The sequence below is a fragment of the Poecilia formosa genome, unplaced genomic scaffold (genome assembly GCF_000485575.1).
Source record: "Poecilia formosa unplaced genomic scaffold, Poecilia_formosa-5.1.2 Scaffold68, whole genome shotgun sequence".
Taxonomy (NCBI): domain Eukaryota; kingdom Metazoa; phylum Chordata; class Actinopteri; order Cyprinodontiformes; family Poeciliidae; genus Poecilia; species Poecilia formosa.
Window position 1 is genome coordinate 534,337 of NW_006800007.1, and position 21,606 is coordinate 555,942.

Below are 21,606 nucleotides of genomic sequence, written 5' to 3' on the forward strand. Positions count from 1 at the left end.
CATCTGAATCTCTCAGAGTGATTCAAACAAGGAATCCATGAGTGGAAAAGAAACAAAGAATCTTTACCTTCCTCATTGCATCACCATAAATCACATGCTGTCATCCCAGTTTGAATATTATGACATATGTGGAACATTATTCTACGAGCTCATGTCATCTTATTTTTTCCTAAACTGGTTGATACATGAACAATTTCTCAAACTACTTTGGCATTATTTTAATTCAAATATATAAAATATAAATATATAAAAAATAAATACATTTCACACCACTCATTGTTTTCCACTTACTTGAGGTTGAGGTGTAGAGACCAGGGGGTCGAAAGGTCAACCCACACATTGTTCTCCCCATTAACAACCGGGATGTTCTGGGTTTGTTCCTCAAGAAGATCATGTTGCTTCTATATATGTATGTAAATAGGATGCAAGGCAATCAGACGACCAAAACCACTGCTCAGAAAAAAAACATCACATTAAAACTGCAGTAGGTAACTTCAGTAAAAATATGCTTTTATTTTTTACATATTTGTTAAATCTGTCACTATGCAGTAACAGTAAGACATAAGGCAGATAATCTAAATTACAATCAAGAAGCTGTAACAGTATATTGCCTGGTATACAGCAGTGTGTTGAGGGGGTTGGATTGTTGAGTCTTGGCTTCTGAAACTCAGCCAGAGCCCATTTACAGAGGCTGTTAGTCCTTGACGCAGCTGACAGGTTTGAAATCTATAATAAAAGCTTGATAGTTAATAAAAAAAAAAAAAGATTATGCATCAACAACATGGCACTATATCCATTACAGTCAAGTCTAATTGCACACTATACACTATAATCAAGCTTAATTACCACAAAACATTGGCAAATATGTTACAATGCCAATTGTAATATTTTTTTTTCAGTTTTTAGAGAAGATGTAGCTTTTCAGACATAATTACAGGGTTAAACTGATATGCATCTACAAGGCTGACTTGACAGGAAGCAGCAACAAAGAGATGTTAAATATCATCATGACAAACTAAACACGTTTTTGCTGTTTTTAACTCAATAGAAAATGGATTCTGCTTCTATAAACCACACTTCATTCAAACAGAAATTCTAGCCTAAGCCACTTTATCATAACAACTGATGACCGCTTACCACCTGCTGTGACACCAAGTAGTGAGGGCAAAATGTTAGACAGCATATAAACACGTAAAATTACATTTTTAGGAGTACATAAGGATTTGATCAACACTTTGAGATTCTTCTTTGTGAGCAAAGCCATGAAACTGTGATTTAAGTCTTAAAAATAGGTAACGAGGATCGTTTAATTAATGGATGTGTGACGTAAGAAAACCAAGGAGAAATAGCTGAAAAAAATATCAGTTAAAATATGCAAAAAGCTGGGCATCAATTATGTAAACAAGGCCTTTGATTGCTTATTCTTGTTTAATGTTTGATTTTGCAAACAAAATTATATCCGTTTTAAATGTTCTATGTAGTGTTCACTTTGAGCTGTTTAAGTGTGAAAAATAAGAAGGAAAAACATGTTTCATTAGCTTTTCTGGACTTTCATCAGTGTTCCTAAGACTCAGTTATGTTCTACTAAAAGGATCTAATGACTCAAGCCATGCACGGATCAAAGGCTGCGAGGTTTCTCTAGCTACTTGCTTGCTGCAGCACAGCTGGTCTGCTGATGCAACACGTCCGTTTGGTTAGCATCAGTTTCTGTGATCTGAAGTCCTCCTGTGACAGGCGGCAACATGAATTCAAAGCAGGAGTGAAAATGTCTCTCAACTCTAATTTTCACCAAAAGAAGATGTTTAAATTTGTGTTCTGCATTGTTGTTGTTTTTTTAATAAAACGAGTCCCTATTTTTAGCCTTCGTTTTAAGATTTTCTATGTTTATTACCATACGTTTAGGGTCACTGATTTAGGAACAGAATTGAGCTTAGAGTGACTTGTAAGAATGTTAATGCTCTTTGAACCTTTTCACATTTTGTTATGCAACAACTGCAGGTTTGAATATATGATTTTATCCTGACCCAGAGTAATACAAAATGGTGATGTGAAAGAAAAATTATAGAAAACATAAATCGGTGCCCCCCCCCATCCCTCTCTCTCCCGAAGGAAGATTGAAGGAGCGTCGAAAACATACGCTCGCTATATCCCCCACACCCCCGAAATGGAGTTACATGAAGGGTAAAACTCGCTACAATAACCTCGTAAAGTGCGCGAGGTGAAGGAGCGTAAGGCGCGCTGAAGTGTTTGGGAAAACATAATCGGCGTGCTGCCCCCTCTGGTGCTGCGCCCCTATGCGTTGCATGCGCTGCATACCCTCTTTTTGCGCCACTGTCTGTGACTTGTAAACATCAATTTGCAAGTGTTACCAAAAAATTCCCCATTAGATTTATGTCTGGGCCAATCAGGCAGTTGAACATGCTTTGATATAAATCATTTTATTGTAGCTCTGGCTCTAAGGTTTGGGATGTTGCACTTCTTGCAGGTGAACCTCAGTCCCAGTCTATGGTGACCTGACAGTAATTTCGCCACCACTTCAGAGCTTGATGAGCACGGGCAGCAGATGAGTGTGAGTGCATCTGCGTGGACAATCAAGGAAAGACATTTTGAAAATGCCCTCATATTTTTATACTAAAGTACGCTTCTAAATGCTAAAGTTTTAAGCCATGAGATTAAAACTCATGACAGAAGTGGCATAAAAAGTTCAAGCTTGTTTTGTTTTCTTTTTGTGTTTTACTGGCAGCTCTGGTGCCCCTAAATGAAACATTTAGAAGCATCAGTGTAAAATCAGATTACACACACACAAAAAAAACAATAAACTAAATGTAATCAACATAAATAACATTTTGATTTCTTTTTGTATAATTACTTATTATTATAAAACATAAAGAGTTGTGCATGTTTTTTTAACTGCAGCTGACAGAGCATTACTGGACCTGGTTTATGCATTGTAACTTTAATTCTGTCATAAAACTACTTTTCCCATAAATGTCAGCCACAAGGAAATTGAAACATAAATTGCAGTGTTTTAGGGTCAGGACGACGATAATGCTGAGCTGATCTATTCTCCACTGACTTAGGTGGCTTTATTTTTTAACTGGTTGAGCATTTCATGCCCATATTTTATTCAGCCTGTTTTAATTTAGATGACCTGCTGAGTCCACATCTTAGTAGCTGCTGGGTCTTGGCTCTGTCTTGTCATGGAAGGGGCTGTTTGCTCATTTCGTTTTGAGTTCAGAGAAACTTAAAGTGAGTGAAACGATGAGAGCCTGAGACAGAAGGACACCCGGCCCTGTTAAGGGAGCCAATACTTTCCTTGGAAATCTTCCAGGCACATTCTAGCCTGATCATATTGTGTTATAAGATAATACAAGCTTACAAAACTGAAATGAGAAACTGAAAATAAAACAAACATGTGGGCACTGTGTCTTCTGTAGGCTCCTGGTCTGCATTCATAAGCTTGAGCTATTTGAACGGCTTTAGGATGAAGTTGTAACAGAAACAGCAGCAGCTCAGAGTTAAAGCTAGGCAGAGATCAGAGTGTGAAAACCTCATTGGGGTTGCTTTAAATTCACGTTTCGCTCAAGACGAGGACAAAAAGTTACATCAAAACTAGGGTGACCAAACGTCCTCTTTTCCCTGGACAGGTCCACTTTTCATGTCCTGTCGGGGGCATCCGGGGGGATTTCATTGATTTATGAAAATGTCCGGGTTTGCATAGTTTTTCAGGGGACCAATGGGCATGCTTAAATTGATTGGAGCGCCGCACAAAATGCAACAGCTTTTCTTTCACATGACGTCCTCCCTAAGCTGCTGCCTCGTGGTTAGTTCTTATCCGTTAGATGGAACAGACAACAGACTGCCAGTCCTGCTACAGTTCTTTACAAAGTGGCAAAGTGCGCAGTGGAGTGGAGCGCAGCTGCATGCAGCATGACGAACCGGAAAATAAACTTCATTCATACCATCACCACTCACAACAATGTTGGCGGAGTTCATAAAGCACATAACTGGTGTGTGTTTCTGTGTATGACTAAGATCCCACAGGATACAAATATTAAAAAAGCTTCTGCAAAGTTACAGTTCATCATTAAACTGACTCAGAATGATGAGAACCAAATCTTAAGAGTAGAGGAGCCTATAAACATTTTTTCAAGTGTCTGTGAGATTGCTACCTGTTTATTTTATTCTAAATTTTTGCATAATTTTTGACTTATCAATTTATAGAGCCATTAATTTTACAGGTTAACTTTCTAATCTATAGAAAAGTAATTATTAGGGAAACGCAGGCAAGAAAATTTTAGTCATTGTTGGTATTAGATATTTATTCTGCTGTTATGGCAGTATTTACCATATTTACCCATGTTATATATCTTTAATATGTTTTCCTCCACTTTGGTCACTGTATAAAAGCGATCACTCCCCACATTGCTTCTCTGCTTCAGTTAAACACGCTGTGCTGCATCATTGTCATGTGACTGAATAAATATCACAGGGTCAAAACCCTCCTGAAACACATTTTCCATTGATAGTTGGTGTTATCACACTGTGTTCAACAAACGGCCTTCCGTTTTGTAGCAAAATGTGAAACGTTCAGTGGGTTCTCATTGGCGTAACTGGTAAAAACCAAGTATTGCTTTTCTTTCTACCTTCAAATTATGTACTGGCTTCTGTTGATCTGTCACATAATATAGCAGTTCAATAAAACACATTCAAGTTTGCAGTTCTTTAAAATAAGGATGGAATAACAACACAGTGTCCCTTCAATATACCACATAAGCTACAGTTTCAGAGAGAAAAGTAGAAAAGTTTTAAAAAAATGCAATCCAGGCAGAGCTTTTTCTTAAGTTTGCCTCGGATGACTTTTCAGACTGACTTCAGTTTTCTAACCACAAACTGTGGGCTCCATGCGGTAATCCACATCCAAAGACACAAGCTGACAAACAAGCGGCTATTTTTACCTCCAAACTGCTACCTGAAGTGTGTCTGAAGGTGACAGCCATGTTTGCTGCTCCACTTCAACAGGGATCCAGCAGCACCAGAAGCAGCCGTCAGAGCTGCCGACACGATCAAAGACCCCGGTGGTGCCACATTCTCACTACCGGGAGAATGAACTGAAACACTCGCTGTGTAAAGAGACTCACATTTCAAAACAGCCTCTCTCCGGTAACTAGAAGCGCCCCGCATGCTGGCATCTCCTCGTTTCAGTGAGACAAACATATGGACTTGGGAACACTAAAGGAAAAACGTTCGTAGCACTTCTCCCTCCACAGAGCAGATGATCAGATTAGATATTTGTCTAACTCTATGCATAAATTTGCATTTCAATGTGTAAAAAGCAATAACTTTGAAACTACTGTAACTTCTCAGTGCCTTCAAAAGGCAAAGATCACCCCACTCAGATAGAGATCTTTCTCAATGAAGTCTCCATTTGTCTTAATGAACAGCATGATTAACAGCAGGCTTCGTTTCATTTATCATTACATAGTTGAGGCGTTTCTAACTGCAGATTGTGTAATTGAGATTCAGGAAAGTGTAGTACAGTGCAGACGTCTTAACCCATTTCACTTCCACGTTTAGCTTTTAAAAAAGACAGACTTTGCGTAATCTTTTAAAGTGGTTTTGATCAATAGTTCTCAAGGCTGTACATAGGTGTGGTTTCTTATGACTTTGGCTGCTTCAGAGAAAAGAAAACTTTTGTTTAAAAGGCCCTTTTATTCTGCATAGTTGCAGTTGATAGATGCTGACTTGATGAAATATTTGATTTTTGAAGAGAGACAGACAGATAGATAGAGATGATTCTGTCGTAGAAAAAACCTAATCCATTAATTATCTTAATGTTCCTAGAGGCTAACAGCAAAGCAATGGCCTTTCCATTAAATGCATCTCGTCTCAAGTATTTACAGCAAGAACATCTCTAATGAATCCCAACTACTCAGGGATTTGAACCGTTAACGATGTCACCATTTTATTTCTGTCCTATTAACATTTACGTTTCGCAAACACCAGAGGATGGGATCTTTTCTGCCAAGGGCAATGGCGGTAATAAAGACAGAACCGCCAACTAATACAAATTGACTGGCAGTTAACAAGTCCCCTGTCTCTGTTCTGTTTGCCACAGCTCTTTGCTCGAAACTTGTGATTTGCAGCAGACAAAGTATCATCCGGAATATTAACAGCGAGGACTCCTCATAATGAAGATGGAGTCATGGGGTGATAAACACTGAATTTAGGTTTAACAAGGTCTTATTAAGGTCGCCAAGGTTAATGGCCACACCCCTCTGTGTGCTCTGATAAAAGCTTCCACTACAACATATTTATTACAGAAACAGCTGAGAGGTGAGACGCTCCTTACACACACTGAGGCGTTTCAGCTCAGCAACAGCTTATCTTCACTATTTAGTCACAGCGCGTAATTGGACTTAGTCAGTCCGGTCACGTTTAGAGGTTTACTTGGGGTCTAAAATCCAAAGTTTTACAAGAACAGTTAGCGACCAGAAGATGCAACTTAGAGGAAGAAAATTTTTGAATTATGCCATTTTATTAAGAAACATCTCAAAAACTGTAAAAAACATGGAGTATGTAGAGTGCATGTAAGAATATCTTAGAAATAAGGTAGCTGCACTTGGAAATTGGTGCCAAAAAAGGCTGTAGATTTCCACAAGGACTGAGAAGAAAAAGTTCCCTGGACATTCCTTGCAGACTGGCCACAAATGCACAACTAGACATATGCAAGTACATCTAAAAAAATTGGAATATTGTGTAAAAGTACAATATTTTTTGCCAGTCATCTCAGAAACTGAATCTCATATTATATTCACATGGACTGATATATTTCAAGTTTTTGTTTGTTGTAATTTTGATGTTAATGCTTTACAGATAATGAAAACCAAAAATGAAGTGTCTCGGAAAATTAGAATACTGTGATAAAAAAGGTAATTATTGGAAACTTGTGGTGTTACTCCCTAATCAGCTAATTGACTCAAAACCCCTGCAAAGGTTTCCTGAGCAGCAGCCTTCAGAGAATCGTCAATTAAAATCCATTCCATGAACAGTTGACACAGGCTGCAAATGTTGTATTCTCCATGTCAATGTACTCCTAAACCAGAGACAATGTCAAAGGGCTTTTACCTGGGCTATGGCTTATAGGAACTACACTGCTACACAATGATCCAGAGTTCTATTTTCAGAATAAATTCTGCATTTCATTTGAAAATCATGGTGCTAATGTATGGAAGGAAAATAAAGAGGCACACAATCCAAGTCCAGAGTTAAGTTTCGATGGTCAGTGATGAATTGGGGTGCCTTGTCACCTGCTGATGTTGGTTCACTGTGTTTTCTGAAACACCAGCAAATTCTGCATCGCTTCCTGCTTCCTTCTTCCTTCTTCCCTCTGTTGACTAGCTGTACGGCTATGCAGATTTTATTTTCCAGCAGGACTTGCCACCTGCCCACACTGCCAAAGATACCAAAAGCTGGTTCAATGACCATGCATGGTGTTCCTGTTTGTGATTGGCCAGCAAACTCCCCTGACCTGAACCCCAAAGAAAATCTGTTGTCCAGAGGAAGATGAAAGACACCAGACACCAAACGGCAGATGACCTGAAGGCATTTATCAAAGCAATCTGGGCTTCCATTACATCTACGCAGTGCCACAGGGTGATCGCCTCTGCAAAATGGCCATTTCACTTTCTGAGATGTCTGGCAAGAAATTTTGCACTTTTTGGAAATATTCAATTTTTTTTGATGTCCTAGTAAATATATATGTTCATAATAGCCTTAAATTTGTACATATGCATTTCCTTTCCACTTCTTTGGGGGCTTTCAGTAACTTCATGTCTTCTGCAGCGACTCTGAGGTATTTGTGTGGTGTTTGCTTCTTTGATAAGGTTTTCCTTTTATTCTTGAAAGTTTGTTTTTCTCTGTGTTGCTTGATTCGGTTGCTTCTGGAATGTACGCAGGGATTTCTGTGTTTAGTAAAATGCCTTTATGCTGTATAGAAAAGGAAAAAAAAAAACATTTTCCACCGAGTCTGAAACATGGTAACAAAACAAGATTTTGGATGCCCTCTCTGTTGATCTAACAGAGTGCGATTTGAAACAGTCGCCAGACGAAGCGACAGGCTGCTGAATGAGCTGCATCTGAAGTCTCTAACCCTTCCACACAGGTAGCGAAGGATGCAGCACACTGGAAACCAAGATAATGGAAGACAAACTTGTTGTAGAGCCATGATCTCCACACATTCTATGCAACTTTTTCACAATGTGAAGCTTTGTTATTTAGTAAGATTGGGTTGCACATTTGTTCCAGTATATTTTAAATTCAAACAAGCAAAATCTTGTATTTTTAAAACAAGATGCATACCGGAAAAAAAAGTAGTAAGCAAGAAAATAACTTAATAAAAGATCTCCAGCTTCTCTCCATCATTAATCTCTTCAAAGTTCCTCAGTGCACTTTACTTGTGCCATCAAGAGTCAGAAATAATGAATAGAACTGTAACAACTATCTTCAGTGTAGCAGTGAGCGCTCTAACCACTTCAGGCAGCTCTAGCTGACTTCACCAAAAATGAATGTAATGTGCTGTTGCTCCCTGGGGGAGATGTAAACACAGCTCTACCAGCCACAGTCGCAGGTGGTTTCAATTTTATTCCAATTTTCAGCTGCTTGCTTAGGCAAATACAGTATGTTTAATAAAAAACAGCTCACCTGATGTGCTATGGAGGTCTCGCTCACACATAGGAGAGACAGTCTTTGAATGCCTGAATTATGGGTTTAACATTTACCTGCTGCCCCAAGTGAAGTGCTCTGCATTCAAATCGTTCCTTCCTTTGTATTATTGCAGCTGAAAAGCTCAGTTTATTAAAGTAGGGTACATGTGGACACCTCAAACATACAGTGCTTACTCACATGCTCTAATACAACCAGTTTATTCTGTAAATGCATTGTCATTCAAGTTATATTTTCCACAGATCCATTCATCTATCCACCTAATCAATGTAAAGCATTGATCGGTTTAATTAATGCATTTCTGCAAAGGGTTTGGTAAATAATTTCTTTGTGCCCCCCAAACAAGAGAGGGTTTTTCTGGATCAAACGTCCCAGATGTGACTATTTAATTATGGGAACTATCCCATTATAATAAACTTATAAAATACAACATTACCATGGACTTTATGTGATGAACTACATTCCAAGTTTTGATTTGTCTTTTAGCGCTCCTTTAAAGTCTGCGTTGAAAGACTATAAAGTTTTATGTGGGAGAACATTCTTGTTTTTTGCCACATTCTGTCTACTCGTGCCGCATATTCTGCAGCTGAAGCCACTGAAGTAATGAATAAATGTAGGAGTGTCATGTAAATAACTGTTGTGAACAATTCCCAAAGTGCACACTGTGACTGGCCAATGAATGCTGTTTCATAAATGCTGCATGGAGCCATGAAACTTGGCCTGTAAGTGTGTTACATGTCCTCCGCTTATCAGGCAACAACATGAGGGAAACCCAAAACATGCATCTGCTTAGAAACTCCTCAGATTCTCAAGAGGAATTCTAAGACCTTTCAGGACAGGGAAGATAAATAACCTTTCCATTAAACCGAGTCTTGGAAATTGTCTAAAAGACGACATCTTAATCAATGAACCTCACCCGAGTCCTTTCTGCTCAATGGATCTGCTCACTTTAACAGTTTTTTCTAATTTTTCAGTCATGATTCATATCTTATCACCAAAAGGTTGGAAGGTGGAAGGAATGTGTCAATCAGTTGACTAGTCTGTGGAGCATCCTCTTTACATGATGACATGATGTGTTTGAGTGCTGTCCCATATCACTGGTTCCATTGTTGGACAATTCTGCAGGCCGTTCTCCTCTTTTACTGCTAAGCTAGAATCTGTAGCATGGGACAAATGGGATGACCTCACATCATTTTGACACCAGTTTCCTCTAGGTCCCAATAAAATGTAATCACATGTATTTCTTCTTTGTTGAACAAGTATCTTAAAACTTGGTTTTTTATTGTTTAATTTACCACAACATTCAGTTCCCCACATGAATCTGGGAACATGTAAATATTTGTTTCTGCAAAATCAATACAGATGAAAAGGCTGCCAGCTGCCTTAGAGAATGATAAAATGAAAGAAGTCTTTTAATCCTTTCACCTCCAAAAATCTGCCTGCAGAGGCTTGAAAGGTAATATTTTTCTTTTGTGTTGTTGCCATATCTGGAAATCAATCTGCTCAATGAACTTCAATGGGAGCTGTTTCTGTTTCTTGGCACGAATTTAAATAAAGAAACAAGCACAAACGCACTGCAACTGCTGACTTTGAGTTGATTTATTTAAACAGAACATGTGTGTTTTTTAAATTACAAAATTAAACTCCACCTATTACAAATAATTTATGTAATTAAGGAACTGGTTAAAAATAAATAAAAACTGAGGTCATAGTTAAGACTTAACCAAAAACGATGTGCCTGACAACTGTTAGATAATTAATCAAAATAAGTTATAAAGCAAACCAAAAACTTTGAAAGCTCCTTGAACATAGAAAATTGTAGAAATCTGGCTTTTTGAAGACTGAGATGAAACAGGAGATGAATTTAAACACAGCACAGCTGTATAAATCATTTGTTCTATTAAACTTGTGTCTTTTCCTCACTTTCTGTTTTTTTGTAGGAAATGCCTTCGTGGTCAGCCTGGCCTTTGCTGACTTGGTGGTGGCCATCTATCCGTACCCACTGGTCCTGACAGCCATCTTCCATAATGGCTGGATTGCAGGTTACATCCACTGTCAGATCAGCGGCTTCCTCATGGGCCTCAGTGTCATCGGCTCCATCTTCAACATAACTGGCATCGCAATCAATCGATACTGCTACATCTGCCACAACCTCAAGTACGACAAAGTTTTCTCCAGCAGCAACACTATGTGCTACGTTATGCTTGTCTGGACGCTCACAATCCTAGCCATCGTGCCCAATTGGTTTGTGGAGTCGCTGCAGTACGACCCGCGGGTGTACTCCTGCACCTTCGCGCAGTCGGTTAGTTCGCTCTACACCATCACAGTGGTGGTGGTGCACTTCATTCTGCCCATGAGCATCGTCACCTATTGCTACCTGCGCATCTGGATTCTGGTGATCCAGGTCAGACGGAGGGTAAAGCCGGACTCACGGCCCAAAATCAAACCGCACGACCTTCGCAACTTTCTCACCATGTTCGTGGTGTTCGTGCTATTCGCCGTGTGCTGGGCGCCGCTGAACCTGATTGGCCTGGTGGTGGCGCTGGACTCCAGGCTGAGCCGAGCCATCCCAGAGTGGCTGTTCACAGCCAGCTACTTCATGGCGTACTTCAACAGCTGCCTCAACGCCGTCATCTACGGCGTCCTGAACCACAACTTCAGGAAGGAGTACAAGAGGATCGTCCTGATTATCTTCAAGTTTCACTGCTGAGATAAAATGCCCAGAGCTAGAAGTGTTTTTTTAACATCCAAGAAACGATTATTAAAAAGCCATGAGCAAAAGAAATAAAAGACTACAAGAAAAGGGGACAAATACAAACAACACTGTGAAAGGAAGAAGCAGGAACATGTAGTATAAGAGCAAAACAGCTCTAGGTGAAGAGGAGGACAAAGAAGAGGTAAAATAAATGACGCCATACTGAGAGTTATCAGTGCTGCCTTCAGGGAAACAGAGATTTTAAAATGTAGCAAGTGAAACTGAGACCAGAGATTGAAAGTAACTCTTAGTAATTCATCTCCTCATGACTGCCTGTGGTAAGGGGGTCATTACTCGTTGTTGAATTTTGAAAGTTAATGGCTGCTCAAATTTTAACCAGCATCACAATTCATTTAAATGTTGGACCATCCAAATATTATGTCCATCCTCCTCCATGTGATTAATTTTAACAGAACATGCTGCTGAACTTCTCAGAAACTGTGAGCTTGTGTGAATGATTTTCTGAATGGTAAAAGGTGGTAAAAAAAAATAATAAACTGCAAAATAGGTGCTTCTGGGAGGAATAAAGAAAAAGCATAAAATATTCAAGATTAAATTTTCTCATTATAATTTGTGTAGATTTCCAAATACAATTATTTTGGGTGCAGAAAGAGAGAAAGAAAAGAACAAGACTTGAAATGATTTACTAACTTTCTTTTGCAGAAAAAAACATTCAAAAAAGAATTGCACTTTTTAAACAGTTTTATATTTTTTTAAAGCAGAACAACAGAGCTGTGTCTCATTAATTTAACTCAAGGTATGAATTGTTTCAGATATCAATTTCCACTACTTTACAGTGAAGTAAACACACAGGTGCCTGTTTTAATATTGGCTTTTAAACACAGAAATATAGTCTTCATATGATCATGCTAAAGAAAATCAACTTCAGCATGAAAAACAAACTCTGCCTGTTGTTTAGGTGCATGTTGGGAGTTCTGGGTTTCACCCAAGGCCTTTTCCCAGTGGAAAATGTCCACTGGTTTAGGTGGCATACAGTCATTCTGTATGAAATACCCAAACTATTCCAGCTGGCTTCAAAGTGCAGAGCAGCAATTCTCAAACAACACATGAAATGACCAGATCTTAACCAACTAATTATTACGCAGAGAGGTTGTTTGTAAGCAACGTGTTACTACTGCAAAACATAAAAAGCTAATGAACAAATTACTTTTGGACTATGCACCAAAAAGCTAAGCAATTTAGCAGAGCTCACTTCAGTAGCTGAACTTTATGCAAATGTCCAATTTTCTAACCCAGGATTACTGGATAAAGTATGGACTGCAGTGGTTGTAACGCTTGTCCCTTTTCTCAGAGGTAGTTTAGGTGCTATTCCACAGAAATTTGTACAATTTTGACTGTGATTTTAGTATTTTTATTTAGGGACATAGCAAGCAAAATAAGCTGACCAATTAATTTGCCTTTTGATTGACTTGAAATATTGCAAATATAATCTTACTAGTTTTCTTGAATATGAGCCAAATATTAGAATAGTGTCTTACCTGCAGTGTTGGCTTTATAATTTAGCTGAATAAATTTGAGGTTCTGACTGATTTACCTTGCACATATGCAATGCTAAAGCGCGGTTACAGCTTTATCTGGATAGTTTTTGTCATCGGCGTATCACTTTACCCCAACTGTGTGATAGTTAGCAGTGACACAAAATATGTTTGATAAGTTCATGAACATGCAACTGTTGACTGCATCACTGTAAGATCTTTTACCAGCCTAATTGTTTCTGCTAACCTTTTGGATGGTTTAATTCAGTTCTTGTTCGTCCCGCCAGAGTTTGAGAGTAGAGAAGACCATCAAACTTGACGTCCTGTAAACCTGGGCTGGAACTGCAGCTTTGTTCTTGTGCTGAAACTCTTATTTCCTGAACATTTTTGATGAAGGGATGTCCCTCTTTGTGTTTTTTGCCTTCCATCCCTGTTATTGGAGGATTCTGAGATTGTTTTGCTGAGGTACCTGGATCTCTCAGCTTACAGCACATCACCCTCATAACACAGCTAGAACCAATGCGCTCAAAGCAACACATCAGTCAGGGTTCAGTAACCCTGTAAACACTCCTTTGTGTGTGTTCCCCAATGCCTCCATCCAAAAGGGTGTTGTGCCAGATAGCACAGAAATATGAAACTATTGGTAAAGGTTCCTCTTACTCCTGTTGGCAAATGCCAGTTTGCAGTAAATTTTTTAGAAAAACAAATACATTCTCAGAGTGTTTAATGACAGAGGACGTCAGACGTCCCTCCATTACAGCTGATTTAAGCAGATAAAACTGCAAATTTTAATATACATACTATAATAACAGATAAACCATCTATGCTTTTGTAAAGTTTGTTTACAAGAGCAAACTTTACAACAAAACACCTGTTATGCTGTTTCCTCAGCATAACAGGTACCCAGCTGTGAGAGTCCGGTTGATGATCTGACTGCGAGTCTGTCAGGGAAATTTCCAAAGACATATGAGATAATGAAAAGCACAGCAATTTGCCAACCTTAATGTGATTAAACCTTCAACAGCCTGTTGCAAAATTAAAAAGCTTACCTCTGTTTAATGGTCTTAGAGCAGACTGGCAGGTTGCTGCTGATGAAGACGATTAATGCAGCAGGTACTTTCAACCGCTATGATTTTAGCATTGTAACATGGACATTGACTGAAATAAGCTTAGCTACTCTCCCTTGCGAAAGTGCTGAGTGTTACTGGCATTTACTAACATGCATTAATATCCCACAGATATCAAAATATTTAGCTTCAGTTTTAAATTGTCAAGATCAAGGATGTAGACTAGGAGTTGACCTCTTGTATCCATGTGTTTACAATCTCACTGCAGTAGGAAATGTCAACTATATGAAAGAGAATTATTGCTCTTAACTTCACAGACCCTGATTTCAGAAAGGCCCCATTTGCCTCCCAGAAACATAATGCTTGTCTGTTGGAACAAAACAGTTTAAACACTTTTACAGCACAACGTTGATGAATGAATATGGGTCTAAAATTACTCCGTCATAGCAAAGCTTAGTATACTGTACTTATTTGGTAGTAACTAAATGTTAAGTATTACACTGATAAAAGATTTCTTGCACAGTATGACATGTCCTTTTGTGCAGATTTACTTGAAAACTAATATGGCAATGCAAACAAAGAAAGAGCAACCAGATATTTGCCTCTAAAATCAACTCCTGTTAGTTGCAATATTGTTTTGACTTATATTCTACTGCTATTGTTTTTTGCGGCTCAGTGACTTTACTTAAGTCTGACAGATGAATTAATGAAAGTCACAGTACTTTAGCTTCTTTTTTTATTAATTTCGTAAATAGAAAAAGATTGTCTATGCTCATTCATTTCAAGTATACCGGACTTTAACTAGATTTTTGATTAGAACTTAGACTGATAAACTGAAGGGATTGCATATTTGGCTCTTTCTACTCAGAACAAGATCAACTACAGTGCAAAAAAGTGTCAATGTTCACCACTTTTATAATCTGATATATAAGTAATAGACCAGAAAAGTTTCTGTTTCTGCCAATCAGAAGCAATAGACAGAAATTTCAACAATTCCACACTCATTTAAATGAACAATTTATGTTCCGCATAAACACTTGTGTAATCAGGTTCGACATCAGATCCTCCCAGCAGCAAGAATACTTACTTAAATATGGTTCTGAAGCATCCATCCATCCATCCATCCATTTTCTTACACAGTAGTACCTAATGGGGTCGGGAGGTGCTGGTGTCCATCTCCAGCGAACGTTTCAGGCGAGAGGCGGGGTCACCTTGGACAGGTTGCCAGTCTGTTGCAGGGGGTTGTGAAACATGCTAAATAAAAAAATAAAAAAAGATAAAAATGAGGAATAAAGCCGTGATTGTTCTGAATGGTATTCTGACCACATCACTGTGTTTCTAACACCCTTAGAAAGTGTAAGTTCTGCATGTATGACTATAAGGGGTGTTGCTGGCTAAAATATCTTCTTGCATTTCATCTGTCCAAAGGATGACTGCTTCATTCCCATTTTAATGAGTTCCCTTTCTGTGTGTGTGCATCCGGCTGCTCTGGGACCAGTTCCTCCCCAAGTTAAGGTCCACTAAGGACACCTAAATTGGCAACAGGGCAATCAGTTGGAAGGGGACTTTGTTTTGTCTGTGCCAAAATGTTGCTGGCTCCCATCCTAGTTTAAGTTTTTATGTGAAACCTCAAAGTGAAATCACTTACCCTACAATTTAAAAGTTCAATCCAGATGAGCAAACATAGCACACATCTTAAATACCAATTGCACAAGTGGTGACTGATTTACTGTGTTTAAATTAGGTGTATGTATTATTTCAAACAAAATACCAAATTAATATTTGATTTCACCAAGTTACTGGGATGAAAGGAAATTAGGTCAGTTGATTTGTAATTTATTTTGCCCAAAGCATCACTTTAAAATGAATGACTTGTGTTTTGAGATCTATTTAAGGCACAAGCTTAGATGTTTTAAGCTTTTATCAACAGATGTTAAACTCTCAACATCTTTAATTTGGCTTAAGACTTTGTTTCTGTGTATTTTGCTTTATTTCTTGTAGAAGTTTAATTGAGCAACAACCTACCAACACTGGCAGCATTTCACACTGTCTTTTATGAGGGTCTTGGTGTTTACTTCAAGTGTTATGCACAATTAACTTACACCTGAAATTTTGTGAAGCTGTATAGTTTAAACTCTGCTCCCCACATCAGCATGTCTGGGTTTACAGATTGAAGTTTTGCAGCGGGAAGGAACAAAATTGGAAATGAACAACTTACTGAATCACTTTTGAAATGACAAGACTTTGGTTCTTTTTTTTAGCCTTTCTGTTGTAGATTTTCAGCCATTCTGTAGATTTTCTGCTGTTTGAGACCACTGCCATTTTGATGACTTCAGCTGTCGAACACATGGCCTCAAATCTGAGACTAGAATACTTTGTTTTACAGAGAAGTTTCTGGTTGAAACAATGATCACAAGGAGTCCAGGTTGTGCTTGGATTTCTCCAACATATTGTGATAAATTGTGGCTAAAATCTCTTCTTGCATTTCATCTGTCCAAAGGATATTCTGTCAGACTTTTGGTGGTTCATTAAGATGGAACTTTCCGCATATAAGGTGTGCTGCTACATTGTCTAGAGTGAACAATCTTTTAACTTGTCTAAACAAGCCATATTTGCTCAGTATTTTTTCTAATTGATTTATAATGAACTATAACATTCAAAGTGCTAACTGAGCGCTGCACTGGAGGTGCTTAAAGGAGTGTTTTCATTATCCGTTTCTGGGCATTTCTGTCTTTCTTAATTCATTTGAAACCAACAAATGTGGTCTTTATGTTTCCCAAGACTAAATGGAAGCTATAGATATCCTTTCATTGAAGCCACAAAAGTAGTGGAAACTAAACAAGTCATTTCCCTAACCACTACTAAAAAAAAAGACCATAAAACTATCTCATTGAGATCAGTGAGGTGAAAAAAATAGGCTCTTTAAAACTCCAGAATGACCTCATTAGGCATTTAAATCAGGCATCACAACATCAAATTGTTGTGAAATGCCTACAGTGTTTTCAAACACTGTAGGCATTTCACAAAATGATAGGAATTCTCTTATTCCAAGGTGATCCATTAGCTTAACCATAAATCTTTGTTTTTTGGTTGATTTATTCCACCTTTCCAAAGAAACTGGATAACCTTGCTTGGGAGGATTGCCAGCACCCTGCTGTGGACCCTCACTCTAAAATAATCTGTCCAAGTTACCATGCTTCATTACTAACATAAAAAATCTTTATTCTGCCATGTTTCTGCTCACCATGATCACCGTTTCCAATCACTATCAGTTCTAACAATTGTCTTTCTTCGGCCTGTTGTTGCCTTCACTTGCTCTGTGTTAGTCTAATTGTGTTACATTTCGAGCTTGTATTGTATTGATATCTGTGGGTAAAAGTTTTCAATTAAAATAAAAAAGACCAAAATCTCATCGGTCAAGAAATTCCCCCCAAATATAGAAAATCCAACATTGCACCACATGTAGAAGAGGATAATGTTTTTGTTTTTTTTTAAACTGTATTTATTATTATTTTTCACATTATAACCACAATCTTAAATGGATTTTATTAGAATTTCATATGGTAAACCAACTAAAAGTTGTTTTTTGTGTTGGTTTGTCACAGTGTATTATGTTCCTTCTACTTTACAATAATGTGCTACTTTAAGTTGGTGTATCTTATAAATTACAATAAAATACAGTGGAGTTTGTGGTTCTAATGTCACTAGAAGTGAAGGGGTTTAAATGAGAATGATTTAGATTTAAGATTATATTTGTAAAGCACTGCAGTCTAAAGCACAGGTGCCTACTGTCAGTTATCAAAGGGCACCGTCCTACATGTTTAATTTGTTTATTTGAGGACTTTTTGCTATGCAGCATTTGACAGCCTGCTGATTGAATCCTCTCTACTGAACCAGGAAAACATTTAAAACATGTAAGACACTGGCCATCGAAAAGAGAAAGACAGGAAACCACTGGGCTAATGATTCTTTACTTAAAGTCCATTTTGTTCTCTTTGGCGTATGATGATCTTCAGTAACTGACCACAAAAATTCAGTTTCGAATTTACCTCAAAAAATTGTATCCTGTCTAGAAATTAAAAGGCTTGTCCCAATTGTTCTGTTTTCTGCTCAAGATAAGTGGGTATAATTTGCTCTAACTGGACTGTATAACATAAACATAATAGAATAAACTCAACCATAACAATAATGTGAATCATTATAGCTTTAAAGTAAGTGCTCATCAAAGTGTAAAGTACTTTGATAATGACCTTTCCTTGAGTTGATATATCCTGGAGCAGATACATGTACGGTAATCTAACATTCTCACATTCTGCAGAAAGTAAATGAGGCATCTGCATTGGCTTTTCGGAGGAGTCCAATGAGAGTAGTTGCAAATTTAATTGGTCCACTGAGGATGCAAATATATACAATCAGCCTTTTACCTGTAGTTATGTGCATTAACTAATAAGGTATTTTTCTTGTTAGTGCTGAAGAACAATGCAATGAGCCAAGCTTTGTTGACGTTTTGTGTATTTGGAACAGCAGCAGCAAAAAAAAAAAGAAAATTTAATGCTGTGTCCGTATGTGTGGTCCAAGGCCAGCCAGCTGCAATAGGAGCTATCAGTATTCAGTCTAAGAATGTAACCGTTTTCCTTTCATACGCTGTTTTTGCACATCGCCATGAAGAATGTTTCCTCTGAATGTCTGTAATGTTGATGAGACAAAAGAAACCCACTGAATCCTGGAAAACATGTCTTAATAAATGAACGTTCACTGTGAATGCCTCCCTTGTTGCCTTTTTTTCCCCAAGCTTTGCAGCACTGTACGTCTTAGCACTTCATAATTGGAAGAATACTTCTATTTAAAAAAATGTTTTTGTCTGCAGTGGTGCTTGTTTTCATAGCACAACTCCATGAAGAGAAGGAGAAAAATGGAGTCAGGGCCATGTTGTTAGCCAGTGGGTTTTTCCTGCGAGTCAGAATACTAACTGAAGAGGACAGAGAAATCACTAATGTTGTGTTACTCTGTGATTTTTGTCGACAGAAACCTGACAGCTGTCTGTTTTCGCCGTGGTTACACACACATACCTGTACAAACTCCATCCCAACACCATCCTCTGTAGTCTGAAGGTGATGGTTGCGCTAACAGCAGGATCTGACAGCCAAGCTGTCGCCAGAAGCAACACTGCAAGTCAAGCACCGTCTCCACCAGGGGGTGAGGCGAGGAAATGAATTCAGACGGCACATGAGGAGAAAGATAAATAGAGGAATGGAGAGAAAACAGGGCAGTGATAGCACTGAGGAATGACTTGACAGCTAGACAATAAAACAGAGATTTTCTTTTAAAAGCAAATTCAAATGATAATCTCTGTCGACCCATGCAGATGAATCTTATGTCAAGTGTTTGAGTTCGTTCTTAATTATATATATATAAAAAAAATCTACAGACTCATTTCAGAGACTAAACACTTAAGTCTACACTTCACAGCCTGAGACTAGAATCAAGAGTCTAATCCAGCTCAGTGTCATGCTGTACAGAACTTCATATGGCTGCTGATTGAACTGCAGCTAATTATGTAATGCAATGAACTGTAACTTCTAAAATGTAAACTTTGGTGACAGAATAGTTTAAGTTCTTCCCTGCTTTGCTTTTTTTCATACATCATGCTCCCGTCCTAATAACTGTTTGAAGCGCAAAAACCTGAGAACTGGGAAATGATCTCAGCTGAAAGCTGAAGAACTTACAAGAGAAAATTTGTAATATGGCAGAAAAGCTGGACAAAGATAATTCAGTGCATGATATCAGCTTCTAAACCAGGTGCTCTCTGAAGGTGAACCCATGCTTGTCATATTAGAACTTGATCAGTTTGTAGCTTGTTTATCCACCTGCGTTTTGAGAGGTGACTACAGATCTGAATGAAAATCCTCAACTCACAACCAAATGTGGTGCCGCCAAAAGAGTGTTACGGACTCATTAAATAGAGCAGGTACTCCAAGTATTCTCGATTCGATTGGAGACCAAAATTATTGTGGTCTCTTTAAGCACCATCCAGTAATTTTGGTTATAACTTTGCCCTTTCAAACATTTTGTATTTTGAGATAAGGTAATCTTGGTTTGATTCATTACATTTGTTTATCAGATTTATTTAATAATTAAACTCAGGGATGTAGTTAGTTGTGCTAGCATGGTTTCCGCCCTGTTTGCTTTTAGCTTTACGTTTCCCCTTCTTTGGATTTTGTACTCAGATTTTATTTTTGCTTCTTAGGAAGTTTGATTTATTTTTATAATGGCCCCTCCAACTATCCCACATCCTTGGCTTAGAAAAGAAAGAAGAAAAAAAAAACATCTGCAGATAAAGTTTCTACACTTATATCTGCAGACGCCTAAAGCATCATGCTGCAGGACAGGACAATTCCCTGCAGGCTTCCCAGAAACATTTGATGCAATGCAGCGCAGATCAGTGCTGCAGCCAGAGGAGTGAGATGAAACACACAGCAGTCATTAAAATAAAGAGAAGGGGGAGGAAAGTGAAGAAAAGTTTGGTTAAAGGAAACTACTGCTGTTAAGGGCAGTAACGCTGTAGCAAGGATGAAATGTGACAAAATAAGAGATCAGGAAATACAGAAAGAAAGGTGATAACGAGACAGCAAAAAGGAATTTAAATGTCGGAAAGGGAAGAACTTTGAAAAAAAATCAAGCTAACTCTTTCCACAACTTGAATCAAACCATTCTTATTTTTTTTCTGCGGATCATCTGGGTAGCTGATAAAGTTTAGAGTCTAAATTTTAGACTATATTTGTTTACAAACTAGCAATATTAAGTACACTATCTTTTATTCTTAAAATGTTATTTTAGATTATTTGAATTTCAGATAAATGGAAGTGATTTACTTACCACATGCTGACAGAAAAAAAAGAAAGAAAAATCATTCCAACCACCAAGATGATTCCTAATAAAATTGTTTTTATCCAGCCTTTTTTCATGTTTTGGTTCAGACAGTCTGCTGAATTTTTTAAAAATGCACCATAGATTGGACTCTTATTAATTTTGTCTTTAGTATTTTTGTAATGAATACTTGTGGCAAACCAAAATATGAGAACAAAAGGTAAGATAAATCATTGCCTGAAGAAAGACAACTGAAACCTACACAGAGAAAACAGAGAGCCAAACTGCTCAAATGATGATTGCTGGAGTGGGAACAGATTAGACTGATTATCTAAAGGTGAAATACCTGTGGAGTGGCATAAACTGAGGTAGCTGAGTGGATAAATAGCAACACACAAACAGCAGACAAGCATTGGATAAAAAATAATTAAACCAAACATAGTTAAACATCAAAGTAAAAAGTAATGTGGAGCAGGTGCTACAGAAAAAAAACAATATGGCCCAAATAAAGCACATTTTAAAAAGTGGTTGCTCCAACTCAAAGCAGCTGAGTTGGAGCAACTGCTTTGAGTTACAATTTTAAAACCTTATGTAAATGTACAAAAAGTATAAAAACAAAGTCCTTAAACTTTAGATGATTAAAAAAAAAGAAGATAATATCTGCTCCTGAAGTTAAACTTCTAAATGTTAAAGTAAC

General features: G+C 37.9%; 1 protein-coding gene across 2 annotated transcripts in view; it reads left to right on the forward strand.

Annotated features, from left to right (window-relative positions):
• The window catches only part of mtnr1al (melatonin receptor type 1A like), a 31,941-nt gene extending 14,994 nt beyond the window's left edge, over window positions 1–16,947 (forward strand). The window contains exons 2-3 of one of the 2 annotated variants that reach the window (XR_001662523.1): window positions 10,665–11,621; window positions 16,318–16,947. Coding sequence is in view for 1 of the 2 variants with exons in the window: in XM_007555039.2 (XP_007555101.1) it covers window positions 10,665–11,434 (770 nt within the window). In the remaining variant the exon portion in view is untranslated. Of the gene's footprint in view, window positions 1–10,664; window positions 12,022–16,317 lie in introns of those variants that run through there. The other variant, XM_007555039.2, reaches the window with a different exon arrangement.
• Window positions 16,948–21,606: the final 4,659 nt, after the last annotated feature.